A 27248-nucleotide genomic window follows, 5' to 3' on the forward strand; every position below is an offset into this window, starting at 1 on the left:
CCTTCTGATTGGCCAAACTAGCCTAGGCGGGGTTAGTTTCCAGGAAGTGAGTCGCGTGACAACAGGTTCAGGCAAGAGCGCATCTTTAGCGTTATTTTAACTTTATTTGTTACTCGCTTACTTAACGTTAAGCTAAGTGTTTCACCTCTAGCGATATGGGGGAAGAAGAAGAAAAGTATGACGGTATGTTGCTCGTCATGGCTCAGCAACACGAAGGAGGAGTACAGGAGGTAAACCAGCGTGCTGCTAATATCTGATGCTATGATGCTAATAGGCTAAGACACGTTTCGACCTGTACTGGCAGAAATACTGAGGCATTTAAATTAATCTCCTGTCATACAATGTAAATATTAATACCGCATGGATATTGGGACGCGTTAAACAATAACCACCAGCTCTTTGTGGTCAATTCTTCGTACCAATGGCTACGAAATTAGATTAGCCCTTGAAATCATTCAGACGGTACAAACTGTGAATGTAAGGTTGATAATATATGTGCATGTTGGTGTGATGCTGCTGCTCTGGACTGGAGACCGATGTTTCTATAAGGGTCCGTTACTTTTATCAGCAAATATCAGTGGATTCCTGAAGTATTGATGTCATTTGAACTTTTTCACATTTTGTCATGACCATCAAAAACTGGTTGGTTTTGGATCTTATTTGATAAACCAACACAAATTATGGATATGCTCTTCATATGATTATATGTTTTAGTTTTTTAGTAAATGAAAAAATACATATGTGGACTATATTAGTGTTCAGAATATTTGTATTTTTTATAGCTTCAATTAAAGGTAAAAATGTTCTGGTTATGATTCTACCGGTGCCGAGGTTTTGACTGCAATTTTTTATTGAGATCTAGACTTTAACTGGGCCGTTTTGCTTTTATCTTAGCCATTCAATTTTAGCTCTCAGTCTTTACTTAGTAGACAACACTAAGTCAAAATGGTTCAAAACTCTAGTTTTCCTTCCACTGACTTTGTCATCCAGTAGAAAGAGAGAAAACAGAAGACTAACCATGCAAATTGAAATGATTGGGTTTGTTTTACTTAATCGTGCAATTAATCGATTTATTGATTATTGCAATAGGCTTAGCTGTAATGTGTGGAAAGGTTTTATGAGTTTGACTACTTTTACAATGTGTGTAAATGTAGGACACACGTGTTCCTAATTTCCAGAGAGTGAAAATGTGTCACACTGTGGCTATAACAACACTGCACTCCTACAGACTTAAAGTACTGAAGAACAACCTTTCATGCTCTTTCTGTGTACGAGAAAATTAATAATACATGTGTTTTTTTTACCCGCCAACAGCTAGTAAATACGTTTTTCAGTTTCCTCCGACGCAAGACGGATTTCTTCATAGGTGGAGATCAAGGAGCTGCAGAGAAGGTAAGAAAGATGGGATGGAACTGTTGCTAAAAAGAGAAATGAAATAAAGAATAAAAAATGAAAAGTCATTATAAGTGCATATAAAATTTAGATGAGCACATGCATAAAAATAGTATTGGATCAATAGCAGTGAGGGGGTAAAGTAGTTGGATAATAAACAGGCAGAATATCTAAATGTTTATTAGAAAACATTTGAATATCCTCTGATCTCATTAGGTATAATTGCAAGAAAGAAATGATCATTTTCCTTGATTTAAAGCAGGAAAATTATCACATTAAAACAAAAATATTCTGTGATATTATAAAGTAAAAGTTGGTAGATGCAAAAAAAAAACCTTATTCAGTTTTCTGAGATCATACAATCACATCCTACTTTAACTCTATTTTGTATCAGTTATGATAATGATAACTGTCTTTTTTTAGTTTTAATATCACTGGACTACATGTCTCATTCTGGAGAATTGATCTTTTGAACCTACATCTGCTGTTAATACCTGAGTTTCATAAGTGTGGGTCAATGAAGGAAATGTCTATTTTATAACAGACATCTCTTGTTAATGTATTGATTTAAAAAATGTTTACCAAACCAAACTTAAGGTTTGGGTTAGGGTTAGGTTTTTGGTAACTTGTCCCACCTCCACTCTCTAGTTTCTGGTACCATTTGGTCAGACTTAACCCTACGAACGTGTTCACCTGTCCAATGTTGACTCCTGCGTCACTTCCAGCTGGTTAAAGACTCCTTCGAGCACCACAGCAAGCTGGCGCTGAAGGCCCACAGAGAGAAACAAATGAAACAGGAGAAGGAGAAGAAGGAGAAAGCAGAAAGAAGTGCCAAGCTCGCCGAGGAGAAGAAGAAGAAGAAGGAGGACGGTCCAAGAATTCAGGAGCTGACGGACGAGGAGGCCGAGAAGCTGCAGTCTGAGCTGGACAAGGTCTGACCTGCCCGCTTCCACCGAGGCTTCTTTTGCAACCAAACCACTGCCAGAAGTGATTGACTTGTTTGTTGTGGTTTTATATGTGATAGAAGAAGAAGAAGGAAGAGGAGGAGAAGACAAAGAAGGACACAGGAGGTGAAGAAAAGAGCTCTGACAAAGAGAAGGGGGTGAGTGAACCGGTTGGCACTTTGGAGCGCTGCACTGCTTCACGTACAATCAATGAACATTTCAGAAATTTAAATGCATTTAAAACAACAAAACGAGTAATAAAACAGAAGTCTCAGAATCATGTCATAGTCAAGGAATAAAAGTGTTGAGGAATTTTAAAAGTGGAGCGTCTAGTGTCAGAGTGTCCACTCATCCTTAAAAAGTTTTGTTTTTTTTAAGGATTCATGGACTAAAATTAAGGCATTTTAAAAGAGTCACGTTTGCCTTAAATAAATACATTAATCACAAATGTTGTGGCAGGACTAGCTAATCTCATATTTTCTTTGTACTGTAGTTCTTTGTTTCACTTTTTCTTGTGGGACTTTTTTGTCAAGCGTTTGTCACCAGCAGACATCTTTCTTTATTTCGTTTGAGGCCGCGGCTAATTAGCTGCTAACATACCCTAGCTAGCTGGATGTCTTTTGGACAGCGTCTGTCTTCACCATTCGCTCACTTCTGCACCAGCCCACACGGCGCTACATGAATTCTGTGTAGAAACGCTTGGCATTGTGGGTATCAGTATTGGATCGATGCCAGCGTGATAAGATTGATACTTTCAGATTTGCTCTTGAAATTGTATTTTATTTTTCTCTTCTAGTTTCTCAACTCTCTCTCAGATCATTAGTTTTTTGTATTTTATTTAGAAAATAATTCACTAAAATTTGTATTGTTTTTCTACCGTTTGTGTATATTGTGTTAATACGTTATTATTAAGGTATTTTTTTAGACACCTATAAGCTGTGTCTAAAGTGTTGTAGGTTTTAACAAAATGAATTCAAAGGAAAAACCATAAAAACGTCTAGAGATCAGAAGTTTCATATATCACACTAAGTATTGGTGATAATGGTTCTGTGTTTACTTTGTTATTGGACTGATGCTAAAATATGCAGCATCACACACCTCTACTAAGAGCAGCATTTGAAAACTGAATTTGAAGGATGAGTGAAAACTAAAAGGACCAGTAATTAGTATCTTCAACTAAAGTAAGAATGTGAAAAGAGTTACGTGATTTTTCTTGTGTACATTTGTGGTGTTACAGATTTTACATCTCATTCATCATAGTCTTAAGGTCTTAAAAAGTCTTAAATGTGAGTTGCTGAAATGTGCAGAAACCCAGAGTATGCAACAGGAGATGGTTCCATAATGTGGAACGGCACTAAAAGCTGTTTCTCCTCCATCCAGTCCGACTCGGACGCAGAGGAGGACGAGAAGGACAAAGACAAACTGAAGCCCAACTCAGGAAACGGAGCAGACCTTCCTAACTACAAATGGACACAAACGCTGTCAGAAATCGATGTAAGTGTGTCTTTTGTGCTTGATTTTGTGTCACTGTTTCCTTTAGGACAATCAAAGGAAGTAGGGAGTGTGAAATGTTAAACTTTTAGTTTAGGAGTCTGTTAAGAGAATGTGCTGAAAGTATGCTTCACTAGTTAGTGGATCTTTTTTTTTGGCTTGCTGCAGATTGCTGTGCCTTTCGACGTGAAGTTCCGCATCAAGGGCCGAGACGTGGTGGTGGACATCCAGCGCCGCTCCATCAAGGTCGGCCTGAAAGGTCACCCTCCTGTTATGGAAGGTCAGCTCTCCAGCGAGGTCAAGGTAGAGGAGAGTTCCTGGCTCATCGACGACGGCAAAGTGGTCACAGTCCACCTGGAGAAGATTAACAAAATGGAGTGGTGGAGCAGGATCGTTACCACGGACCCAGAGATCAACACCAAGAAAATCTGCCCCGAGAACTCAAAGGTAAAAACAGCAGCGCGCTGCGTTCTGTGCTGGGTGGTTTGTTGCTAAGCAACAGGGATCACAAACTGGTAACGCCGATTCTCTGCTGTTCTTCTGTTACCCGCTGAGCAGCTGTCGGACCTGGACGGAGAGACGCGTGGGATGGTGGAGAAGATGATGTACGACCAGAGGCAGAAGTCTATGGGACTGCCGACGTCCGAAGACCAGAAGAAACAAGACATTCTGCAGAAGTGAGTCCTCACCAGCTGGATTTAAACGCAAAACCTTGTCCATATTCTGCTGAAGTTTAAAATGCACAAATTTCTGTTTCCGTTAAAATTGTGACGCTATTAAAATCACACACTAATACGTTTGTTCACGCAAGTAGTCATTAAAAAGCATTCCGCGCTGTGATCCTCCCACCACTTCCTGTCGTCTTCTTCATCTTTTCCACCAGTAGTAACGTCTGGTTGTTGATCATGTGATGTGTGATGCTAAAAAAGTGTTTCCATAGCAGTTTGGCGAAATACGCTAGTTTTGACATGGCTGAAAAATCCACCTCTTTCTAGTACCAAAACTTTTTATCAACAAATTGCAGTGGTTCCACTCAGAAAATGTATTTTCAAATTGTGCAATTTTAAGGTCAATGGAAACACAGCTACTGTTGGAGCGCTTCCAGTGTACAGTGGTGTAAAAAAGTGTTTGCCTCTTTCCTGATTTTCTATTTTTTTAGCACATTTCAGAATGTTTGGTGGTTTGATGGTTCAGAACATCAAATCCGTCCAAATATTAGCCAAAGACAACAAAAGTAAACGCAAAATCCTTTTAATTAAAGGCGTTAATGAGGAAAAAATCCAAACATGGCCCTGTATGAAAAAGTGATTCTGGATGTGTTTGGGTTTTTTCACTAATGCACTCTTTGGACTGTCATAGCTCAGAGTATTGTCAGCTGTGGAAACTTCTTTTAGTTTTCACAACCAAACAAACCTGCAATGATAAACTTGGAGTTTGATGGGAACAAAACCAAACATGCCACAAAGTTGACTTTATGTTTTACTGAACTTGGAGGTCAGCTGTGTGACGTTTTCCCTCTGGGTCTGGTCTTCCCCCAATAACGTCTGAGAAGTGAGCTGTTGGTAAAAACGCTCGTCCTCTGTGTTTCCTAACGTGACTTTTCCCTCTTTCTGCAGGTTCATGGCCCAGCACCCAGAGATGGATTTCTCTAAAGCCAAATTCAGTTGAGAGTTGCTGTTGAAGTCCACTTCCTGCTTCCTGTTGCAGCCGTCGTGGAGCGCTGAAACATCATCTCTTTAATGGATGCGGTATATTTGACTTCCACGTCTTAAATGTTTAGATTCATGTGTTTGTTTTGCTGGAGAGTGTGTTTGATAAGTGTGAACACAGCGTTTCTTCTCTGCAACATGTCTGATATTTAAAGATATCTGCTTTTTTTTTAAATAAAGGAATTTAAACTCAAAGAGCTTTTAAAGTCTGTACTTCCTGTGGCCTTTTGTAGTTTTACCTACTAATAAATCTGAATGCTCAAACCAAGACGCATGGCAGTAAACTGTGTTTTATGTTTAAATTGTTTCCAAAAGCTAATTGGACATTTGTATGAGAGGAGATTCCACATGTAAGTAACACAGATAGAACTTTCTTTTCATGGGGAAATAGAAATTATCTGCAGATGAGTGCAAAGGCCAGAAATTAACACTTTTGGCCACCAGAGGGCAGTATTTTCCTACATGTCTTAAATTGAGCCTGTGTCAGATGGAGTGGTCTGGGATCAATGAAGTATTTTGGAATTGACTTTGAGTGTTGAATTCAAATACTCAAACAGCCTGTTGTCTAATTTCAACAAGCACAAGATGGATTTGAAATTAGAACAGGATTTATGCAATATTTTAAATATAGCATCTTAACAAATTGAATGTGGAGAAATGTAGTGTAGTGTTTTTATGAAACTAAATACTTTAGATCAAAGGCATCCAATCTTTTGGCCACATGATCCAAATTCATTAAATCAAACTTGTGGGGTGCAGAAATCTGAGCTCCCTTTTCTATTTTTATTTTATTTATTTATTTTTACTAATTTTGTGCTTTTTTTTTTACCTGCTCAACCTTAAACTAAAACATCAAATATGTCAATCAATCAGAGAAAGGCTATTGAAAAGAAAGGATGGATACAGATTAAGGAAGTGACTGTCCACTCGAGTTCACTTCAATCAATGATCAGGAAATGGAAGGAATGTGATTGACGTGTAAATCAGGCGAGATCAGACCGTCCTCACAACCTTACTGTAATTTTTAAAAAAGGTTTCTTTAAAAAACATCCTGATTCATTTGACGAAGCTAAAGTTAGTTTCTAATTCCAGCTTCCGATTCGGGAAATGGCTAAAGGGCGACTCCACCTAATTTTTCACTACCTTACGCATCTTTACTCTAGTTAAAAAAAACAAAAAAACTACAACACCTATACACTTCAAACTTGGACTGGATTATTCTGCTCTAATAGCAGAATATTTAAAACCATGTTTGGGATTTGTGAATTTTTTTCTGATTTGTGAAACTTCATTAAAGGACTATTTTTGTCCTTTTTTTCTAGTCACGCTTTAACTGCTCTAATTCCAAAACTACAACATCTTGACTCTTCAAACCTGAACTAGATTATTCTCAATTAATAGCAGAATATTTAAAACCATGATTGGGATTTTTTCTCTTTTTACCACTGAGAGCTCAACTTATCCACACATGGTACTTAAAATTTTTAAGGGTGAGGACATAGTGACGATGTGGACAATGAGGAGTAGCAGCATGCTAACACAGATCAGTGAAAACCCGGCCTCTCTTGCTCTCTCCAGTCACGCTGGATATCATGAGCCTCTGCTAAATGCTACATCACAGAGCTCCAGTTTGCAGACAAGTTTTGTCTGGTTGTGTGACCGTCCACGGCGCAGTGGACAGGGCATGTCAGGATGGTGAGAGGCTGTCACCATCACTGCAGCGACCGGAGGAACATACATTAGCTTATGCTGGCCAGCAACTCTTCCTAATGTGTGAAATTGCTCATGTAGTTCAAAAGCACTCCTCAAACAGCCAGCTCCTGAACCTCTGGTGTTCAACCGGAGACTAGATACAGTATCTGTGCAGGACGCAGGTTGCCATGGTGAAACTGGAAACTTCAGGCAGTGTGGCGTACAGCACACTTTTCGTTTGTCATTGTGGAAAAGATATTGAAACTGGATCTGCTCAGAGTTCAATTGCACATTCACACCTCCTGAAACGAACCAGAGTTTGATTAAAGCGGACCAAGCGGAGCTGGTGTGAATGCACAATCAAACGTTGATACGGATCAAAAAGGAAACTCTAGTCCCGACCTCGGTCTCGCTTGAAGTGATCTCTTGTTTCGGTTTGAAAACATGCGCGTGGACGCCAAGCAGACTGGAGACCGCTGAAAAAAAGCACCGCAGGGTATTCTGGGTAAACACAACCAAAACAAACCGCGTGTCTAACGCTAGCAGGAGAAATTACTGTTTTAACAACGACTAAAGAGAAATCCTGTCTATCGCCACTTAATTTTTGCAAAGTAGAAAATTGCGCTCAATGTCTTTTTCTGAGGTTTTTATAATATTTCCTTCAGTGATTCTCGGTGCAGCGCCACCACAGGCAAGGATGTGAACATGTTTACTCGGGGTTAGAGTTTTTCCCAAGTTTTCAAGAAGTGATCGCAAAAGCCAAAACTTTGAGAGGAGTAAATACTAGTTCTAGAGACGTAACATGACAAATAATGAAATCCTGAAGAGCCCCACTGAGACAGACTGAGGCCTTAAAATGGGATTTACTATATTTGGATGTTTTAATGGAAGTCCTTCATCAACATTTACAATGAGCTGATGATATGAGCTACCAAGAACCTTAACTTCCCTTTGAGAAAAATAAATCTTTGATTTTAATAAATTTAGAGCAGACTTTATGAACTTTTTGGTTCATTAAGACAATGAAGTATCAGATTTATTTGTTTTGTTTGCTTTCCAGAGGTTCTATTCAGAGCTGCAAATAAGTGTGAGGAAAGTCCAGGCTGGAGGCCCGGAGGGTTTTCTGTGGCTGGGCGGGGCGGCAGCAGGACTCTCAGGGGCCGAGGGCACAGAGCAGCCAGAGTCTGCTCAGCTGAGAGCAATGTCTCACCCAGGTACCAGAATTTATTCATTAACAAAGACACACAGACATCAGAGGGTCAGAGATGAGGGTCCTGGTGCGGGCGAGGTGGGCAGTCTGCAAATACACCTCCCTGCAGCTGCAGCCACTGGCCGCCTCGTTTTCCCTCCGTAAATCAACCAAAAGGCCCTGTGCACAATGTGACTCACCGTCACAATCACCATGTTTGCCGTTCTGTCCTCCACAGCAGGAATATCTGATGGAATATTCCTGGAAGCGAAGGGGAAGGGCGGTATAAGGCGGTGCGTGGGGGAATGGCGGCACGAAGACGGCGTTTTAGGTTTCAGACGCCGAATTCTGTTGCGATAAACCACAAATATTACATTCTGCAAAAACATTTCATTCCACATCGGCCCAACCCTGACTACTCCTGCTGTCCTCCACAGCTGGGTGCGATGCAAGGCACACTCCGGATCGTGTGCTCAGGACACACACTTCCTAGGGTACGGAGGCAACCGGTGAGCAAACGCTAACTGTCAATTACTGAAGGCCAACAGAGGCTGCAGGTTGAGGCGTACGGAGGAGATCTGGGTCTTCAGGTCAACACAAACTGGAACTGTGAGGACTGGAGGGTAGGCCTGGCAGGGCCCGGGGCCCAGCAGGACCTGTTTACCGCTTTAGGTTGAGCAAAGACCGTCAGCAAACACAGCAACTGTTCATAAACACACACAAACACACACACACACACGCCTACAAAGTGGTTTCAAATGAGCAACAAGAGATGAGTGAAGTAATCTGCTAATTATTTATTCCAGGGTAAATAGATACTCTAGGTTTTTTATCAACAGTTTGCACCAGGGCAGTGATTAAACAGTTTATAAATGACTTCACATGTTGACGGCTGGTTTCCATGGACTTGCACCAACATCATTGGGGGGAAATTTGTAAAATTGTGTTTCTGGCAGAGCCACTGGGCCTGTGGTCAGAGGAGACTGTGAGGTTCCCTCTAGACGTTTCAATCAGAGGCAGAAACATCTGGAACGTTGTTCCACTCACCTTAAGAGAACGTCGCATGTTTACCAGCTTTAACAGGCAGTTAAGGAACTGGTTTAAACCCAGTCAACATCAGGACCCGCTGCATCAAAAATGGCTCTGCTTTTCTTTGCTTATAAAATGTATCATGTATTGTAATTTTATTGTGTAATCATAATTGATGATTGATTTTTATTTTGGTTTTAACAACTGCCAGAGAGGCTACCAATGAAAATTAGCTTATTTTAGCTAATTTTAGCACCATATAACACCTGACGTTATATGATGTTGATTAACCGAGAAATAAATCAAATTCAAACTTCTTTTTTTTTTTAGGGACTCATGAAATTATCAGCATTGTGTTGGTATCGACTGTTGTTAGCTGTAAAATTTATATCGGACATCGGCCAATCCGTCAAAAATAATTCACTGATATAAAAGGCCTTGTTTTTATATGACAAACCAGTGACAGTGATACCTGCTGCACAGCACAACTTCATAAGAAACTGTTAAGTATTAATGCACCACTGATGTGCTTTTCACTTGTTGCTCATGAACAGGTTGAGTTAATTTGGTGAAGATTTACAAATGTGCACTGTTTGAGTGTTGTCATTGTCTTAGAGAGCAGATGTCAGGATTAAATTTGACATTAAACTTAATGCAAGTTGAAAGTGTTACGTCATTTCCAGCCTCCTTTTTACCATTTGCATTTGGTAGCAGGCTAAACTGACAAAGAGACTGCAGTATTTTAATTCAACAGAAGAGAAAGTCATGTAGTTTCAGTAAGTAGGTGTAGGGAACAAATATTGGTATTGATATTGGTATCGGTTATCGGCCAAATGAGTTTTAGTATACCGACATATCGGAAACAGAAGAAAAATACAACATCCTGCATCCCTACTTTTTTACCTTCTGACTAAGTAATTCAACTGTTGTATTTCTTTTTAGCATATTATATCTAACAGATGAACAAAGAACACCACTGTACGTTGTGGAAGCTCAAAGGGACAATTTGCCTGAGCGTGAACTGCGGTGGAGTGGATAAGTTCATGACGGGACCTTTGCTCTGCCAGCTGCAGGTCACATTGCTGTTTCATTACTGTGTGCCTGTGGCCCTGTGACCCTCAAGTCTTCATTTGCACCTTGGTGAGGACCACTCCATCACCGATCCAAGCCTCCGTCAGCCTGGCACACAACCGTGCATCCACACCCAGACATCATGAGGGCACAGCCAGGCCTCAGGCATGAGCTGAATCAACCAAACGACTGGAAACGCAAATCATTTTTGATTTCTCGTCTCTCCTCAGGTAGTTGGCTCCTAATTTCAAAAGACGTTTTTGTTGGCTTATGAACACGCTACAAACACAACGAGAGACTTAAGTGCATAGAGTGACCTTAAACTCCAGCCTGTGGTTTAGATTATGTTGACTAAATAAAAGTTTGGACAGTCTTCTGAATTTGGTGTTCTGTCTGCCAGCGGTCAGGCTGACCTGCATGTTATTGTATCATTTCAGACACCATGTGCTGACGTTTCTGGTCCATGTTCTGCTACATGCGGATCTGAGCGCGCTGGCCGTACGTCGCACCAGAATGCAGATTGTGACAAAAGGGTGCCAGTGATTGCGACGCACTGTCCAAGCAGACTTCTGTAGCCGGACTCTTTCATTTCAGTCACATGTCGGAGAAGTCGTGTCCACTTAGCGTGGCCGTGCCGCCGGCGTTATTTAAGGAGAGCTCATCAAGCGGGGGGGGGCAAAAGTTTGGTGATTGAGGTTTGCTGCACAGGGGCAAAAGTTAGACTTGCGCCACGACACGAAAACCTTGGGTTTTAAAATTAGGACAGGCGCTCGCTGCGGATCCCTTCAGCAGCTCCTGTTTAATCAAACCTGCTCTTCTCATTTGAACGTTGACCTCAGGAGGCTTTTCTACACCTACTGGTCCCAGTGCAAGGTCAGGGTTTGTGCTGGAACTGGGTCTTAACTGGTTGTACAAAAACACATAAAAGCACCAGTTTGGTTTTCCACAGATGATTCTGCGCTAGAGTCAGGTTATCTCTCCAGCTGTGTTTACTTTATGAATGTGTGCAAAACTTTGTCGATATTCCACTGATGACACCCCCCCACACACACACACACACACACAATTTTGCAATTGCTGTGTTGCTTTTAAATAAGAAACCAAATAAAATCACACGTTAATAAGTTTGTTCACATAAGTAAAGAAATATGCCACGTCATCATCCTCCTACCACTTCCTGTCGTGTTTTTCTTCGTGGCTTGTACCAGCAGCAACATCCGGTTGTTGATCATGTGACTGGTGTGACACGTAAAATGTGCTTCCATTGCATTTTTGCGAAAGACACTAATTTCGACATGGCCAAAACATCCACCTCATTCTAGTACCAAAACTTTTTATCTAAAAATGAGTTTTTTCGAAACTGGCGTGTTTCAATTAAGCAAATGTTTTTTTTTAAATGTCAAATTGTGCAATTATAAAATCAGCGGGAAAGAATCTACCTTCTTTCTGTAAATGTTTGATCTTCAACTTGTTATATTTTTGAATTTTTGTAGGGAATCCTCTGGTGGAATTACACACACATCATTTCAGTTGTGATATATGAACAATATTTTTGCATTATTTTAGGCCCTGGAGATACAAAAGGTTTGATGGTTCAGCTAAAAAAGAAAAACTGTAAATAAATTGACCTGTTTGAATATTATTGAATCATATTTTGACTGGTCAATGTTAAAACAAATATCACAATCTTCTAAATGTTTCCCCCAATCATTTGGATGCACACTCTAAATCATTGTTAAAATTCTTTCATTTCTTACCAAGAAATGTATTTTGTTACAACGGACTTTTCCTTCTGCCCCCACAGTAAATATGTGGCTCACACAGAAATCTGTTATCCTGCCTTTGGAAAAGCTGAGCATGATCTTAATCACAAATCAGACACATTTTTGACACTTTCTGGTCCCCTTGAGTCTTTTCTGCTTGGTCCCTAGGATTTTAGTTGTTTTTCTTTTTATTATTATTATTTTGTTTTATAGCTCTATTTATTCTTGCCTGCTTTTGTTTCTCCTGTCTTGATGGCTGAGGGGTGGCGTGGACTGGGGAGGATTGACACCCTGTTTCTCGTGCATGTGGGGTATTTTGTTGTCGTTTTGTTTGTTTGTTTGTTTGTTTTTATGTGTGTATGTGTGTGGCGGCACAGGTTTCTTCTTTGTTCTTTGTATTGTAACGAATCTAAAATTAAATAAAATAAAATAAAAAATAAAAAAATACCACAAAGACATAAAACTTTAACTTTACGTTGTTCCAGTTCCATGTTTTTTTTGATCGGTTATTGGTCTCCATCTGCTTACTAATGCGATTTCTTCTTTTGGTCCAACAGTCGGTCACCGACTCTAAACCAGATTTACTTCTGCAGCCTCGTCTCTGCTGTCTGAGTTAACTGCCACCAGTTCAGTACAGACACTTGTTCAGTAATAAAACCGACTTTGGGATAAAAAAAATAATAATACCCCAACACATCTGAATTTCAACAGAAGAATAATTGGTATCTGTTGTGAAATCATACTTTGTTCATGGTGAATAAGAAACGCCGTTAACCTGACGGAGTCGTCTCTGCTGTCAGACTTTTGTTTCTGCTGCTCTGAGCTCTGAACAAGAAATGACGTCAAATAATGATTTTAGAACTTCGTTTGCTTTTGATTCTGTATGAACTTAAACTCATATGAAAAGATTCAAACTTTATATAGATGCAATTGAGTATTTATACATAAAATAAAACAGATTGAACTGAACTGGAATTTGTTATGTGAGACAAAGTGGAAATCTACGGAGCCATCTGAAGGCTGTGGGTAAAATCAGTCCTCACAATCTAAATCTACACAAAGACTGGGTTTGCAAATTAGCCTGTAGCTAGAAAACCTTCATATAAAACAACAGCTGCTTTGTTTTTATCATGTAGCATTGTTTTCTGTGCTATCCTGCAACTGAATGGGATACTGTAAACTTGAACTGAACTGTAGAGAAGGCAGATATTGCCAACTGAAGGTGTACAACCTTTTTTTGACTCCAATTAAACACTAAATTCTTAAATTCAGTCAAAAAGTGTTTTAAAAAGTTTCAGTTCCAGGGTGTGTTACTTTTCAAGCTGCGTTTTAATCCCTTTTGAAATGTTTTCGTTTGAACAGATTTGCCTGATTTTCTGTTGACTTGTTCAGGATGAAACGTCAACCACATGTGGGAGAAGTGCTGAAGTTCTCAATCCACATCTCACTTCCACTAAAAAACTGCATTTTGTTGTTTTTTACCAGGGTGGGTACTCTTTCACAGTCACTGCATTTTGTTGCATTTGATTCGACTTAAAAATAGTTCCCAAAAAAGAAAAACAAAACAGACAAATACACATTTGAGAAAGCAGATATTTTTTAAATTTATTATTAAATGACATAAATAAAAACTTGCAGCAAGTTCAAATAGAAATAGAGAGCTTATGTACAGGCGTGGGACTCGTTCTACTCCAGCAACACATTAATTTACTCTATATACACACATGTACATTTTCCTGTTAGTAGAACTTTTTTAAAAATCTTTTTGGGTTTAGAACAAAAACAAAATGTCAGAGAACATGATGGGAAATCATTTGGAAGCCTAAGAGCAAGTTTGCATCCAAAACCCGAAGCGCAGATCTGTGTACTGATGAAGTGAGTTTGCTCCGTCCCAAAAGTAGCATTGCCTCACTTGGCAATGGGCTACAGATTGCACAAACGACCCAGTCTGTGCCTGCTATGATTCAATAGGCAGGCCAATACTGAAAGGGTGCCAGAAGATCTCTTATTTCACATGCCTAACAAACATCTTGCTGGCTGTTAGAAAGCAGATTGTTGTACTCATTGCACCGTGAGTCTCAAATTAGTCTATTTAAACATAATGTACAACCGTGATCTTGATCTGAGTTGTGTCTTTTTCAACAAACTGAAATAAATGATCCATTTTTATTATTTTTTTGTTTTCACGAGAATCCTGGCAGGACATCCCTGTACCTTAGTCCGTACCACACATCAGAGCCAGACAGGAAGCAAGGCCTCAGTAGCTCTGAGCTACAGGCGCCCACGTCGCCGTGAGCCTGGCGATGGAGTTCTCGAACTGGGCGTCCCCGACTCCAACTTCGCTCAGGCTGGGCTCGTACATGGTGGACGGCGAGGAGACAGGTAGGGAAGAGGTCAAGCCCGTGTATGAGGAGCCCCTCAGGAACTGGGAGGTCAGACCTCCGGGTACAGAGCTGGAGGAGGAGCCCGAAGGGGTGAGTGAGGAGCCGGCTACCGACCAGAGGCTAGGGTACTGACTGTGGGCAAGATGAAGAAGTAAGTTGACCGATGCGGTCTCTTTAACTTCACTCAATCAAAATGTAGACGACAGAACGCAACGTTTAAGAGTCTCACCCAGAATTAGACGTGGAGTTGGTGGTGTGAGAAAGAGTGCCCATCCCTGTGGAGTTGGGAATCTGGAGGGCGGACCAGCTGTCGTGGGTCGGCAGAGTCCCAGAGTTGTTGTCCATGTAGTTGTCTGAAAAGGAAGTGAGAACAAGGAAGTGAAAGCAAACTCTCCTCTTTACGTCCCGACAGGGTTTAATCACAATGTTCTGTTGAGGGAATTCCAAGAAGGTTTTACTTGTGCTGGAGCTCCGGTGGGGATAGTGGCTGGGGTACGGAGCCGCCCTGTGGCTCCTCAGGCTGGAGTAGCGCTCGCAGTACGAGCCAGATGGGTGGCTAGCCGTGCTGCTGAACTGAGGCGGGCTGTTGTTGGGGCAGATGGGACTCTGGCCTGGGAGGAACCAACCTCCAACTGCAGAGGAAAGACCAGCACAAAGACATCAATCTTTAACATCTCATTGATGTTCACTTTCAACTTTCTCAACATTTTGAAGACATCGAGTCTGAAGAGACGACAAGAAACATACGTTGAGAATAGCCGGACTGTTGGCCGTCTGTACTGTGGTCGGACACGTCTTTATGGTCACTCCTGAAATGGAAATACACCGTCAGATCCTTCCTTGGATACAGCGCCAAACAAAGACATGACTATGTACAGACATCTATTGATAATATGAAAGACAAAGATTGAAATAAAACAGTTTTTTTAAATTCATGTCTACTAAACCATATTAAAACAAAGCCTTCATGTACTTCATGTGTTTGGAGAATTAGTTTCCAGACTTGTTGTTCTGTCATATAAGGTAAAGCACTCCGTACCTTTCTTTGGCATCCAGAAAAGCTTTAGCAAAGGGATTGTGCTTTATCTTTAGAGCAGTGATCTGTGGAAGAGAACAAAGGTGTCAGAACACCTCGCAATACATATGGTAGCATTGGGACAAACCTTTTTTGTTAATGGTTGTGGGCACAACGGACCTCTTCGTTCTGGTAGGCGGTAACGGCGATGAACTGGGTTTCTGGGAACGACTGGCTGCTGATCATCTTCTGGATTCCTCCGACCTTCACGATGTGGATCCTCGGCTCGTACTTGTGCAGAGAGTTCAGCATGATCTACAGAAACATCACAGTTGCTCGTCCGATATGGTTCACAAGATGTTTGTAAAATGGAAGCAAGGAAACCAATGTTATGTAAAAGTAATCAAAAATGTAAAAATTTTGATGAACAATTTTTCAGGTATGGCAACTTCTTATCAATTACTTTAACTCCTTGAAGACAATTAGACTAGATGAAATACAAGTGTTATGGTCAGTCGTTTCTGTTTCATTTTCTCTTTGGGATAGTGACTGTTGATGCTTCAACCTGATGGCTTGAATTAGTTTTTTTAAAAAATACAACTTGTATTTGTAGATCTTATTGTCAAAGTTCTTAAATAAAAATGAGAGCAAAAAACTAGTGCCGATTTTTAAGGCACAAATTCTATGAGCATTTTCATGAAAAAAAAATCTGCAGTACATCAACGTGTTCAAAAATTTGAATCCCTACTGGGTAACATTTAGCGATTTTTAAAAATGATTATTATTTTTTTATTACACCTGTAACAAATAAACTGTAATAAAAGTTTGTTGTTGTTTCTTTGTTTCCATTTCTTTTCCCTCCTCACCTGTCCTCCGCCGTTCAGCTTGTTGGACAGCTTCACCTTACTGAAGGACACGGGCGCCTTCATCCAATGCGCCCCGAAGTTCGGGGAGTCCGGGTGGATGTAGACGCAGCTGGGGCTCTGCGGCTCCGGCTTGCCGCCGGGGACCCACTCCCCGTTCACGTATTTCCAGCGGTTGTTGTCCGCCGCCACAAAGTCCAACAGCACCGAGTACATGGCGTTCGGGTCCAGGCCGGACACGCTGACCCGCAGGACCGGAAACATCCTCCTGCGGACACAGGTCAGGCCGGCTGAGTTTCTCTAAACCGCTTAAGGTCTCTGAATGTTATATGTTGTGTTAGAATTTAAATAATAATAATAATAATAATAATAATAATAATAATAATAATAATAAAACAATGTTTGCATGAAGATTTTTCCTCCAATCCCCGCCGCGGCCTTTGCTCTCCGGACCTACCTGCCAGTCTTGGTGACGATCATCTCGTTGGTCAACTCTTTAAACTTGCCCCACAGCTCCGCGTCCTCCAGGGTCAGTTTAATGTCCCGCTCCGTCACGTCTCCCTTCTCGCTGCCCTTCTGGAACTCGCTCTCCACGGCGCTGAGCAGATGCTCCAGCCGCTGGTCGGGGCTCGAAGAGCTCATATCCCCAAGTCAGGTCGGATGAAAAATATTTTTAGAAAAAATAAATAAATAAAAAAATACAAATCCCACGGGATGAGATAACCCCGCTCGCTCAGGCCCGAGTGCCACACCGGAGTGGAAGCCCCGGGGCCCTGTTCATTTAAGGGCCCCCAGGGACCTCATGGGGGCAGGGGGCGCGGGGCGTGGTTTGGTTTCAGCGCACACCTCGGATTTCTGACGGCGTCCTTTAGACTCCACCCTGGCAGAACCCAGAGAGAGAGAGAGACCCGCTGGAAGGAGAAGTTTAGAGAATGGATCCATTTTTACTGGCTGAGGATAAAATGAGGCTGTTTGGTCAACATGAAGCACCGAGAGCTCAGCCAACCTGTCTGAGTCTTCATGGAGCTGATGTGTCTCTGTGTGTGTTTTATATATGTGTGTCACTTCATTCAGTGAACAAATAGCTACACACTGCAAAAACACGAAATCTTAACAAGTTTTTGTTTTGTTTTGTTTTGTTCTGGTTTTAGCTGCAAAAATCTTCACACACAAAATAAGAGTAAACTAACTTACAAGTAACGAGATATAAGAGCTGAGTTATTGTTTGATTCTCTAATTGTGATCATTAAAGTGTTACTTGAATTCTTTAATGATCACAGTCAGTGGAATAATCAGTGAATTAATTCACTGTCAGATTAATTCACTTATAAAATGTCAAACCCGTCTGTGGATCCGTCACTTTCCATCACAATTCCTCTTAAGAATCACTGACTTAAATCAAACTTCTGCGTCTCCCTGGAAAGTTACTTATACATTAGTTCGTCTTATTTTTGGTTTCTCAAGATATTTGTACTAAAAACTGTAAAAGAAAAATAAATAAATACGTACTTGGTAAGATTTTGTGTTTTTGCTGTGCATATGCTTATTTCAGCAAATAAACATTATATGATCCGGCATGTTGGTCGGCTTACAAGTACCTTTTATAACTAATAAGAAAGAAATTTTCAGTAAGCCCAAAAATTATACATTTCTGTATATATTTTTTATTGGTCTGATAATATTGAAAAAATATTAGCTATAAGTGGAAAATGATAATAACAGACAGAAAAAAGCCTGAAAACATTAGTCTGCGTAGATTCATGTGTTTCATGTTGAGTTACTGAAAAAATGTAACATTTTAATAAAATCCTGACATGTTGAATACAACCATATATTTATAATATTATTATTATAATTATTAAATGAGACGACAACACTCTGTGACAATAGAAGGATGTAAATATTTGAGTTCCTGTCACTGCTTTATTCTCCACATCCATTAAAATTTTCCCTTTTCAGGTTTTATGGTTCCATCTGCTGATATAATTACTGATATTTTCCCCAATCCTGCTCATTGCGTTTGTGTTGAAAGAAAAATAACACAAAGTGATCATATAAATATATTTTCATCACTGATGATCACAGCACCTCCTGTAAGTAATATTTTAAACCAACCATAATCTTTTAATAACATTTCCTGTCAGGTTTTATTGTAAAAGTTTTGGTTTCATTATTTTTATTTATGTATTTATTTGACTTCTGTTTTTTTATGTTGCTCTGTTGTCCACATTTTGATCAAGTGAAGTGAAGCTTCTCCGGTTTGAGGTTCTTGCTGGATTTCTCTCCATATTTGTAGTTTTGCTCTCAGCTTTCTGCTTTGTGAAAACTGGACAGGAAACTAATAGAATAAAAATAAATAGATCAAGATTTTCACATTAAAATACAACAAGAAAGTCTGAAGGAGGGAAAAATAACCAGATGGTTCTAAACATTGTAAACTTACTTTAACTTATTTTTTATAACTTTCAAAAACATCTTCCACCTGTGTTACTTAGTTACACTTTTAATTGACTTATTTTTACTCATCTGCAGTAACAGAATCAACCTTATATAACAAGATGCTTCAGATCCCTTTAATGGTGATAAAACTCCCTCCAGCCTGACTGTGGATTTATTTGTGGAAGTTTTTCCTCCTCTGTCTGTCAGGCGCCTCCATCCGACTCTGACCTTCTAACGAGGGCAGTGAAAGATCCAGACGGCTTTTATGAACCGTATGAAGATACACAGAAAAAACCGAAACAAATCTGCTCTTTTTCTTTCTTTTTTTTTTTTAGCAAACACAGAAAACAGAACAATATTTTCAGGCCTTCTCGCGAGGTTTTCAGTTAGAAATGCATTTCTCCGTGAGATTTAAGGCCATTCAGGAATGGCCTTCCACTCCTAAAGTAATCCCCATTTCCTTACATTTTTTTGGCCGACTTTCTTTGGAAGGAGTTTGCAGTTGCCGATTTTGCGTGAGGGAATCTGGGATTTCTGGCTGAGAAGCCGCGTCAGGCTGCCGCTGCTGCCGGCCTGCAGGCTGAAAGGTGTTCGTGCAAACAAAGGAAGGGAAGGAAGAGGAATGTGCCTTTGAACCCAGCTGCATGTTTGTAAGTTGTGCTAATCTTTTGTTGCGTCAAATCCACATGAGAGGATTTGTGTTTGCAGAGCGAGGGCCGTTAGGGCGGCCCCCGTGTTCCCGTCGTGTGGAGGTGCGGAGGGCCCCGGCGGTCAGGCCCCTGGTCTGCATCCCGGGCCTTCAGACGGCTCAGTCAGGCTTTAGTACTAGATGTTACAGTCACCGAAACGCTCGACAAAAAAAAAATCACCAAAGCTACAGGGGGGATATTGGAGTCAGAGCTGAAATGATTCATCGGATTGATCGTGTTTAATCGATTATTAAAATGATCGTCAACTAATTTAGGGATCGTTTAATTGTTAACCAGAATACACAGAGTCAAAAAAAACAAAAACACGGTCAATTGATGAAAGAATAATACACTCAGGGTAGCAATTAAGCCAAAACTCAACAAAATATATACAAGTTTAGCACTTAAGATTAAAAAAAATAGTAATAAAAAAAATTTTTTTATTTGTAAAAATGTTCTATCCAGAACTTCTGAAGTGGCAAATTTAGCTTCACTGGGTTCGAATTCTGCAACAACAATGCAAAAAAAATGAGGATGAAATCTCCAATTAAGTACCTTTTGCTGTCCAATTATTAATCAATTAATCCATAAAACAATCAGCAGATCAGTCCTTCAGCGTATTGATCAGTCCCTCAGCGTATTGATCAGTCCTTCAGCGTATTGATCAGTCCTTCAGCGTATTGATCAGTCCAGCAGCGTATTGATCAGTCCCTCAGCGATCAGTCCTTCAGCGTATTGATCAGTCCAGCAGCGTATTGATCAGTCCTTCAGCGTATTGATCAGTCCCTCAGCGTATTGATCAGTCCTTCAGCGTATTGATCAGTCCAGCAGCGTATTGATCAGTCCTTCAGCGTATTGATCAGTCCAGCAGCGTATTGATCAGTCCCTCAGCGTATTGATCAGTCCTTCAGCGTATTGATCAGTCCTTCAGCGTATTGATCAGTCCTTCAGCGTATTGATCAGTCCTTCAGCGTATTGATCAGTCCTTCAGCGTATTGATCAGTCCAGCAGCGTATTGATCAGTCCTTCAGCGTATTGATCAGTCCCTCAGCGTATTGATCAGTCCTTCAGCGTATTGATCAGTCCCTCAGCGTATTGATCAGTCCTTCAGCGTATTGATCAGTCCTTCAGCGTATTGATCAGTCCAGCAGCGTATTGATCAGTCCTTCAGCGTATTGATCAGTCCTTCAGCGTATTGATCAGTCCTTCAGCGTATTGATCAGTCCAGCAGCGTATTGATCAGTCCTTCAGCGTATTGATCAGTCCCTCAGCGTATTGATCAGTCCTTCAGCGTATTGATCAGTCCTTCAGCGTATTGATCAGTCCAGCAGCGTATTGATCAGTCCCTCAGCGATCAGTCCTTCAGCGTATTGATCAGTCCAGCAGCGTATTGATCAGTCCTTCAGCGTATTGATCAGTCCCTCAGCGTATTGATCAGTCCTTCAGCGTATTGATCAGTCCTTCAGCGTATTGATCAGTCCTTCAGCGTATTGATCAGTCCTTCAGCGTATTGATCAGTCCTTCAGCGTATTGATCAGTCCAGCAGCGTATTGATCAGTCCTTCAGCGTATTGATCAGTCCTTCAGCGTATTGATCAGTCCAGCAGCGTATTGATCAGTCCTTCAGCGTATTGATCAGTCCCTCAGCGTATTGATCAGTCCTTCAGCGTATTGATCAGTCCCTCAGCGTATTGATCAGTCCTTCAGCGTATTGATCAGTCCTTCAGCGTATTGATCAGTCCTTCAGCGTATTGATCAGTCCTTCAGCGTATTGATCAGTCCTTCAGCGTATTGATCAGTCCAGCAGCGTATTGATCAGTCCCTCAGCGTATTGATCAGTCCTTCAGCGTATTGATCAGTCCCTCAGCGTATTGATCAGTCCTTCAGCGTATTGATCAGTCCTTCAGCGTATTGATCAGTCCTTCAGCGATCAGTCCCTCAGCGTATTGATCAGTCCAGCAGAAAGAACTGAGCTGATGTTGATGGTAGAAGGATTTCTTTAGCTGCTTTAGATGCGTCCTTTGCTACAAATGATCAAGTGTTCACTAAAAGAATGCTTTTCTTGCATTTTAGGCGATAAAATGTTTTTTTTTCGTATTTTAAAAGGAATTAAATTATTATTTTTGATATTGCACAAAAAGCTTATGTGGTTAAATAAAACATAGTTTATTAGTTTATCATATCTTTTATGTTTCCATACTTATTTGAAAACTTGCAACTTTTGATTACAAAACAAGTTTGAGAAACATTTTGAGAGTAAGAAGTGTAACAATGTTCGATTCTATTCTTTGTTCAACTCAAGAGAGCAGCTGTTTGTTTACAAGATTCGTATGAAAAATAATAAATGATGAATTAAATCTATGCCAGATCTCACTCAGTTCATTCTACCCTGTGGTTTCCTATTTATTATAGGCCAATATTTCTTTCCTAAAAGCTAAAAAGTTAGTTAATTTTGAAAAATGAGCACAATCCCAAGTGAGGAATTACACTTGTAACTCAGATAAAGATATAAATAATAAGAAAAACTATATATATATATATATATATATATATATATATATATATATATATATATATATATATATATATATGTGTGTGTGTGTGTGTATTTTTTTACTTTATTATTATTATTATTATTTATTATTATTATTATGATGATGTATTATTTATTACCTACAGGGTTTAGTTTTTTTTCCTCAACTCTTTAGCTTTTTATTTCTTTATTTCCTCCTATTTTTTGAGCTCACTTGTGTTTAATATATTTAGAGGTCTTTTACTTTATTATTTTCTTACTTTTATTTCCTTGTATTATGAGCTCTTCATTGTTTCCTAAGTTTTCATTTAGAACTTTGTACAAGCTTATCTAAAATATCTTGAGTTTTTATGTATGCATGCGTGTGTGTGTGTGTGTGTGTGTTTTATTTATGCTGCTCTTGGTGAAGGAGGCTTGTTTGTGTTAGCTGCCTTAGCAAATAAAGATTGATTAATCAGCTGTGGTGAATTTCTGCCTTATACTTTCCCATCAGCTCTAAACATCTTAGCTTAGATGTGTTACTTTCAGTTATATATTAGAAGCAGGAAGACATCTCTGTGGTATAAATATGTATTTATTGTCTTGACTATATAAAGAGCATAAACAGAAAAAAAGTACAAAAACAATCAGCATGGCACTCTCTCCATTTCTGGCCTTTTGTTTTCAAAGTTTTTTAAATATCATTTTATCAGTGTCTGAGCAGAAACCATGGCGAGGAATTGTTACTACTACTTTTCTCTGACAAACCTTTGAGGCCTTCACTGAACAGCTGGAGTAGATTTTGCTTTCTGGGAAAGTGACTTTTAGAGAAGTTCGCTTGCACTGGAGTTTATTTAGGGAGGGCAGATCACGTTTCCAAGCCACCTTTATCAGATTTTATTTCCTTAAAGACTAAAATGTCATAATCCATCGATGTGGATTATGACATTTAATAGAACGCTACATACAGTAAAAGGCTAAGATTTCTGCATGGCCATCAGTAAAATCAGCTGATGGCCATTACATCTTCACACAGCCGATATGTTTTCATATCTGCTGTACTGAGTGTGATGCGTCCCAGAGTCGTCAGCAGCTTTTACGGCGTTTTTTTTCCCTCTGAGGCTCCCGGGTTTCCATCACCTCCGCCTCGCCTGTCTGTGATGTACTTGGAATTGAGTGAGGGGCTCCGGAGCACGACTCCACTTTACTGCACCACTTCCTGTTCCACAGAGGCCGTAAATGTGAAGGGGTCCTCTCACACCTTGGCATCCCGTATCATTCAGCTGCCTCTTCCTTTTCATTTCCAACGAGACACAGAGAGTGTTAAAGAAGCGGCTGCATAAAGAACGTGACCCCCCCCACCCACACACACACACACACACACACACACACACACGGCCCCCACAGACGCTCGACAGGAAGCCGCCTCTCGTCTTCAAATTAAGATCTGCTGCTCTGGTTGGGGATGGGTTGAAGAACAAACAGTTTATATCCTGGTATATAAAGTCCTTTGGCGCCAACACTGCAGACTTTGTCCAGGTACATTTACAATCAAGCGTAGCTACAAGAGCAGTTAGTGCAGGAGGCTGTAAAATACCACTTAGAAAAAGAGATTTCATTTTCTGTTCAGGCTTCAAATTCTTGGAACTAATATGATATCGCTGAACTGTTCCAGGAAATGACATCGACTCATTCAGGTCATTATGGCAGTACGTTCCTGTCTAAAAACTCAGAAAGTTTTAGATGAATTATCCAGAGAAAACTCAGATATTTCAAAGTTTTTGAAACGCTGAAATATCTGAGTTATTTATTTATTTAAAAAATTTCTGATTTATCTCAAAATTACAGAGTTTTTTGATGGAAATTTATTCCTCCTCTTTTTTTAACAAAAAAATCTACAATGGCCCAATAGGAAATCACTTAAAATTACTAGATAACCAAAATTGCCTTGAATAATGTAAAGTTAATGTTTTTACATATGGTTGTTGTTAAAGATGTGACTTGCTTTTGTTAGAAATGTTTTACTGTAAATCACACCACTTTTAGCTACACATTGAAATCCATCATAAATCATAAATCATGCATGTGGTTGTAATATTAACTGCAATTTTTTTATTCCCTTCCATCGACCTGCTTGTATCTACAGATTAAAACTAGTCTCTTTGATTAAATCGGCCGTATTTCCATGACGTATGCATGTTGATTAATATGCATTGTCCCCTTTATGCCCTTTATGAAATTTTTAAAAATAAAGTCTAGTCTCATGGTTCTGTGCTGGTCACAGCGTGGAACATCAAAACGCTCAACAATACATGAAACAACAGCAAACGGAGACGGAGCTTCTTCATCTCATACGGTGAGAGAATGTCTGCGCTGAAAAATATGAAGTTTGCTTGTAAAGTCTCTGGAGCCACACACACACACACACACCCACACACACACACACACACACACACACAGTGACAGAAATACTAGTGCCTGGTGAACTGTGGGTTAACGGGCCCAGTCCCTGCTCTGGCATTAACACACACTCACCTAGGTGAGAAATATTACAGAGGCCTGGTGCTTCACAAAGAGACAGTTATGGCGATGCATATTTTCCAGAGAAGCGTCGCTGGCCTAATCGAGTAAACACGCTGAGGAAGAAAAATCAGGCTTCAGAGCCTGCCTGGCTTATGACAGAGGCTGCAACGCAACAACTGCAAGGCAGGAGTGTTTGATACCAGGACAAAGTACGCAATTCTACTCTGAATAATTCAATATTTCTAGCTGTTAAAAATTCTGTTGTTTAAATAACACCGACCCGAAATCTGAGCAATTACAAGTTTTTCACATTCACAAATCATGGATAGCAAGAAATGCAAATGAACCACAAAGAACTTTTCTACTGGTTTCCAAAGCAGATGAGTCATTTTAAAACTTTTCTGTCACACAACCTTTGGAGCTATAACTAATAAAAACGTTGTGAACAGAACAGGGCAACTAAAACTCTGCTTTCTTGATAAAATATCATTAATGGGAACATATTTAATGGATCAGCGTCTGCCTATCAACAATATGAGAAATAAAGATTGCAATGAGAACTGTTGCTTTCCCCAAACGTCTGCTGTACAGGAAAAGAGAGATTTGTGGAAGAAGAGGCTCATTTTCTTACTTCCTGCTCCAAAGTTATAAAACAATTAGCTTCAAAGGAAGAAACAGAAAAATTCATGTCATAGCTTCGACTAAAAGCTCTAGAAACGTCTGCAGCTAGACCACTGGAGGAACTGCAGGTGTCCTTTGCCTCCATGAAATTTCTCAGGTGAACTCGCTGAGAGCACGTTGTTCTGCTGAGGTTTTTCCATTTTTATGCACTTTCTATCAAGAAAAAAAATGTCTGCAAGTCATATTAGCAAAATCAGCAAAACCTTCCTAAACATTTTCCTCCCTGCAAATAAACATAAGAAGGAGAGAAAGAGAACAACTTTCTTCTTCATAAAATGTAAACTAAACATGTTGGCGTCAGATTTTAGCAGTCGTAGGATTTCTCTTTAGACTTTGGCAAAAGACAACAAGCCATTTCGCTCGCTAGCGCTAGACTCCGCGTTTGTCTTGGTTATATTTACCCAGAATGCCCTGTTATATTTACCCAGAATGCCCTGCGTTGTTGTCCGTTTCCGGCTTTCAGAGCGACCCCGGTCCACTTGTATCCTCATCTGTATTCGAACCCAAACCGAGGTTTGCAGGTGGACCAAAGTTCACTTTTTGGGTCCAAATTAAGAGTTTGGTTAGTCATTCAAACCTCCCCTAATGAACCAGACTTTCTAGCATTTTCTGCTGTTTTTTGTATGTTTTTTTTTTTTGCTTGTTTGTCTTTCAGCAGCGGTGGAACAAGCAGAAAAACCTTTTACAGTATGCATTTGTGTATGTTACCCTACGTATTTCAATAAAAGTAAAACTATTTCTGTGTTCTTATCATGTTATGACATGGACGAGTGCAGACTGTATACTGTCTGTAGCGTTTTCTCTTGTTAAAGTTAGTGGGTGCAGCTAATAGAAGAATTTACAGTAGGTATGCCTCTGTGACGGAGAGCAGCGCAGAGACCAGCTGTTTACGGTGTTTGGCGGGTTGCAGACTGAAAACAGGAAGGAAGTTGATTTTCATATTCTTGGAACACATATTCCCTCTCTTTTTGGCTGAAGCCAAAATTTTCTCTCAATCTTGAAACTGAAGCAGTCAGATACAAAACAGGTCTGCTGGTGAGACGAGGAAGTTCCTTCAATTTCACCCTGAAGCCGCCGAGCTGCTGCCTTTGGCTCCCACCTCCTCCACTATCAAGTTTATCAAGAATTTCTTTGTCTTCTTTTAGTCCCACCACGTGAATATTACTCCTCCCGCTGTGATTTTTGAGTTGGTTGGCTTTGCTTTGGAGGAACATGCTATCACAATTTAGCTGCTTTGTCAGCTGTTTGAGCTCACCTGGGTGTCACTGATTTGATCCTTGACCTCTGGTACTTTTGTCATCAGATTATCCAAAGTAGCTTCGGCTACAATTGGTAGAAGTGGAAGAACTCCCATGGACTGAGCATCTATCATTTCACAAAGAGTTGAAATCATGTTGAGAGCTGCCAGGTCTGTCTCACCTTGGCTAATGTTAGCTTTAGCCACAACTTCTTTGCTAGCAGACGTTTTGCCATCTTTCTTATCTTTGTTTTGGCCGCTTTATGTTGATAAAATATAATCTTGAGTTTGTATGACCTCACCATTCTGGATTATTTGTACATGTGTATGAGTGTGAATCCAAACTCAACTAGTTTTATTATTTTTAATGTAGAACTGGAACTTGAGGTCATTCACAGATAAGTAGCCAATTAGCTTGTGCTTATTGAACCAACATTATTCAATAATGCTGAATAATGTTGGTTCTCAGGCAGCCTAAGTACTCACAGTAATAGATGAGTTTAGAACCATGGCACTAAATCAAAGCATTTAGTTTGAATATTTTATATTGTTTTAAACTGAATATAGAAATCAGAGTTTTTAAAATCTGTGTAGCTTAGCATCAACCACGGCAACATTCATCAGAT

General features: G+C 40.1%; 2 protein-coding genes across 2 annotated transcripts; one reads left to right on the forward strand and one right to left on the reverse strand.

Annotated features, from left to right (window-relative positions):
• Positions 1 to 22: 22 nt before the first annotated feature.
• On the forward strand, positions 23 to 5731 carry nudc (nudC nuclear distribution protein). The gene is made up of 8 exons (XM_028037081.1): positions 23 to 230; positions 1315 to 1392; positions 2118 to 2324; positions 2417 to 2494; positions 3717 to 3830; positions 3996 to 4274; positions 4386 to 4504; positions 5444 to 5731. The coding sequence occupies exons 1-8, from the start codon at positions 156 to 158 to the stop codon at positions 5493 to 5495; spliced, it is 1002 nt and encodes a 333-aa protein (XP_027892882.1). The 5' UTR covers positions 23 to 155; the 3' UTR covers positions 5496 to 5731.
• An 8308-nt stretch (positions 5732 to 14039) lies between these two features.
• tbxta (T-box transcription factor Ta) lies at positions 14040 to 17312 on the reverse strand. The gene is made up of 8 exons (XM_028035282.1): positions 17000 to 17312; positions 16546 to 16810; positions 15860 to 15994; positions 15704 to 15765; positions 15412 to 15473; positions 15123 to 15296; positions 14894 to 15017; positions 14040 to 14796 (listed from the first exon to the last, which is right to left on the reverse strand). The coding sequence occupies exons 1-8, from the start codon at positions 17182 to 17184 to the stop codon at positions 14538 to 14540; spliced, it is 1266 nt and encodes a 421-aa protein (XP_027891083.1). The 5' UTR covers positions 17185 to 17312; the 3' UTR covers positions 14040 to 14537.
• Between the last annotated feature and the right edge of the window lie 9936 nt (positions 17313 to 27248).

The sequence above is a fragment of the Xiphophorus couchianus genome, chromosome 13, assembly GCF_001444195.1.
Source record: "Xiphophorus couchianus chromosome 13, X_couchianus-1.0, whole genome shotgun sequence".
In the NCBI taxonomy this organism is placed as follows: domain Eukaryota; kingdom Metazoa; phylum Chordata; class Actinopteri; order Cyprinodontiformes; family Poeciliidae; genus Xiphophorus; species Xiphophorus couchianus.

Coding starts and splice junctions, on each gene's coding strand:
- nudc (XM_028037081.1), top strand. CDS start 156: ATGGGGGAAGAAGAAGAAAAGTATGACGGTATGTTGCTCGTCATGGCT. Junction 3,831..3,995: donor AAACGCTGTCAGAAATCGAT/GTAAGTGTGTCT, acceptor GGCTTGCTGCAG/ATTGCTGTGCCTTTCGACGT. Junction 4,275..4,385: donor TCTGCCCCGAGAACTCAAAG/GTAAAAACAGCA, acceptor CCCGCTGAGCAG/CTGTCGGACCTGGACGGAGA.
- tbxta (XM_028035282.1), bottom strand. CDS start 17,184: ATGAGCTCTTCGAGCCCCGACCAGCGGCTGGAGCATCTGCTCAGCGCC. Junction 16,811..16,999: donor ATCGTCACCAAGACTGGCAG/GTAGGTCCGGAG, acceptor CTGTGTCCGCAG/GAGGATGTTTCCGGTCCTGC. Junction 14,797..14,893: donor AACTCCACGTCTAATTCTGG/GTGAGACTCTTA, acceptor TCTTGCCCACAG/TCAGTACCCTAGCCTCTGGT.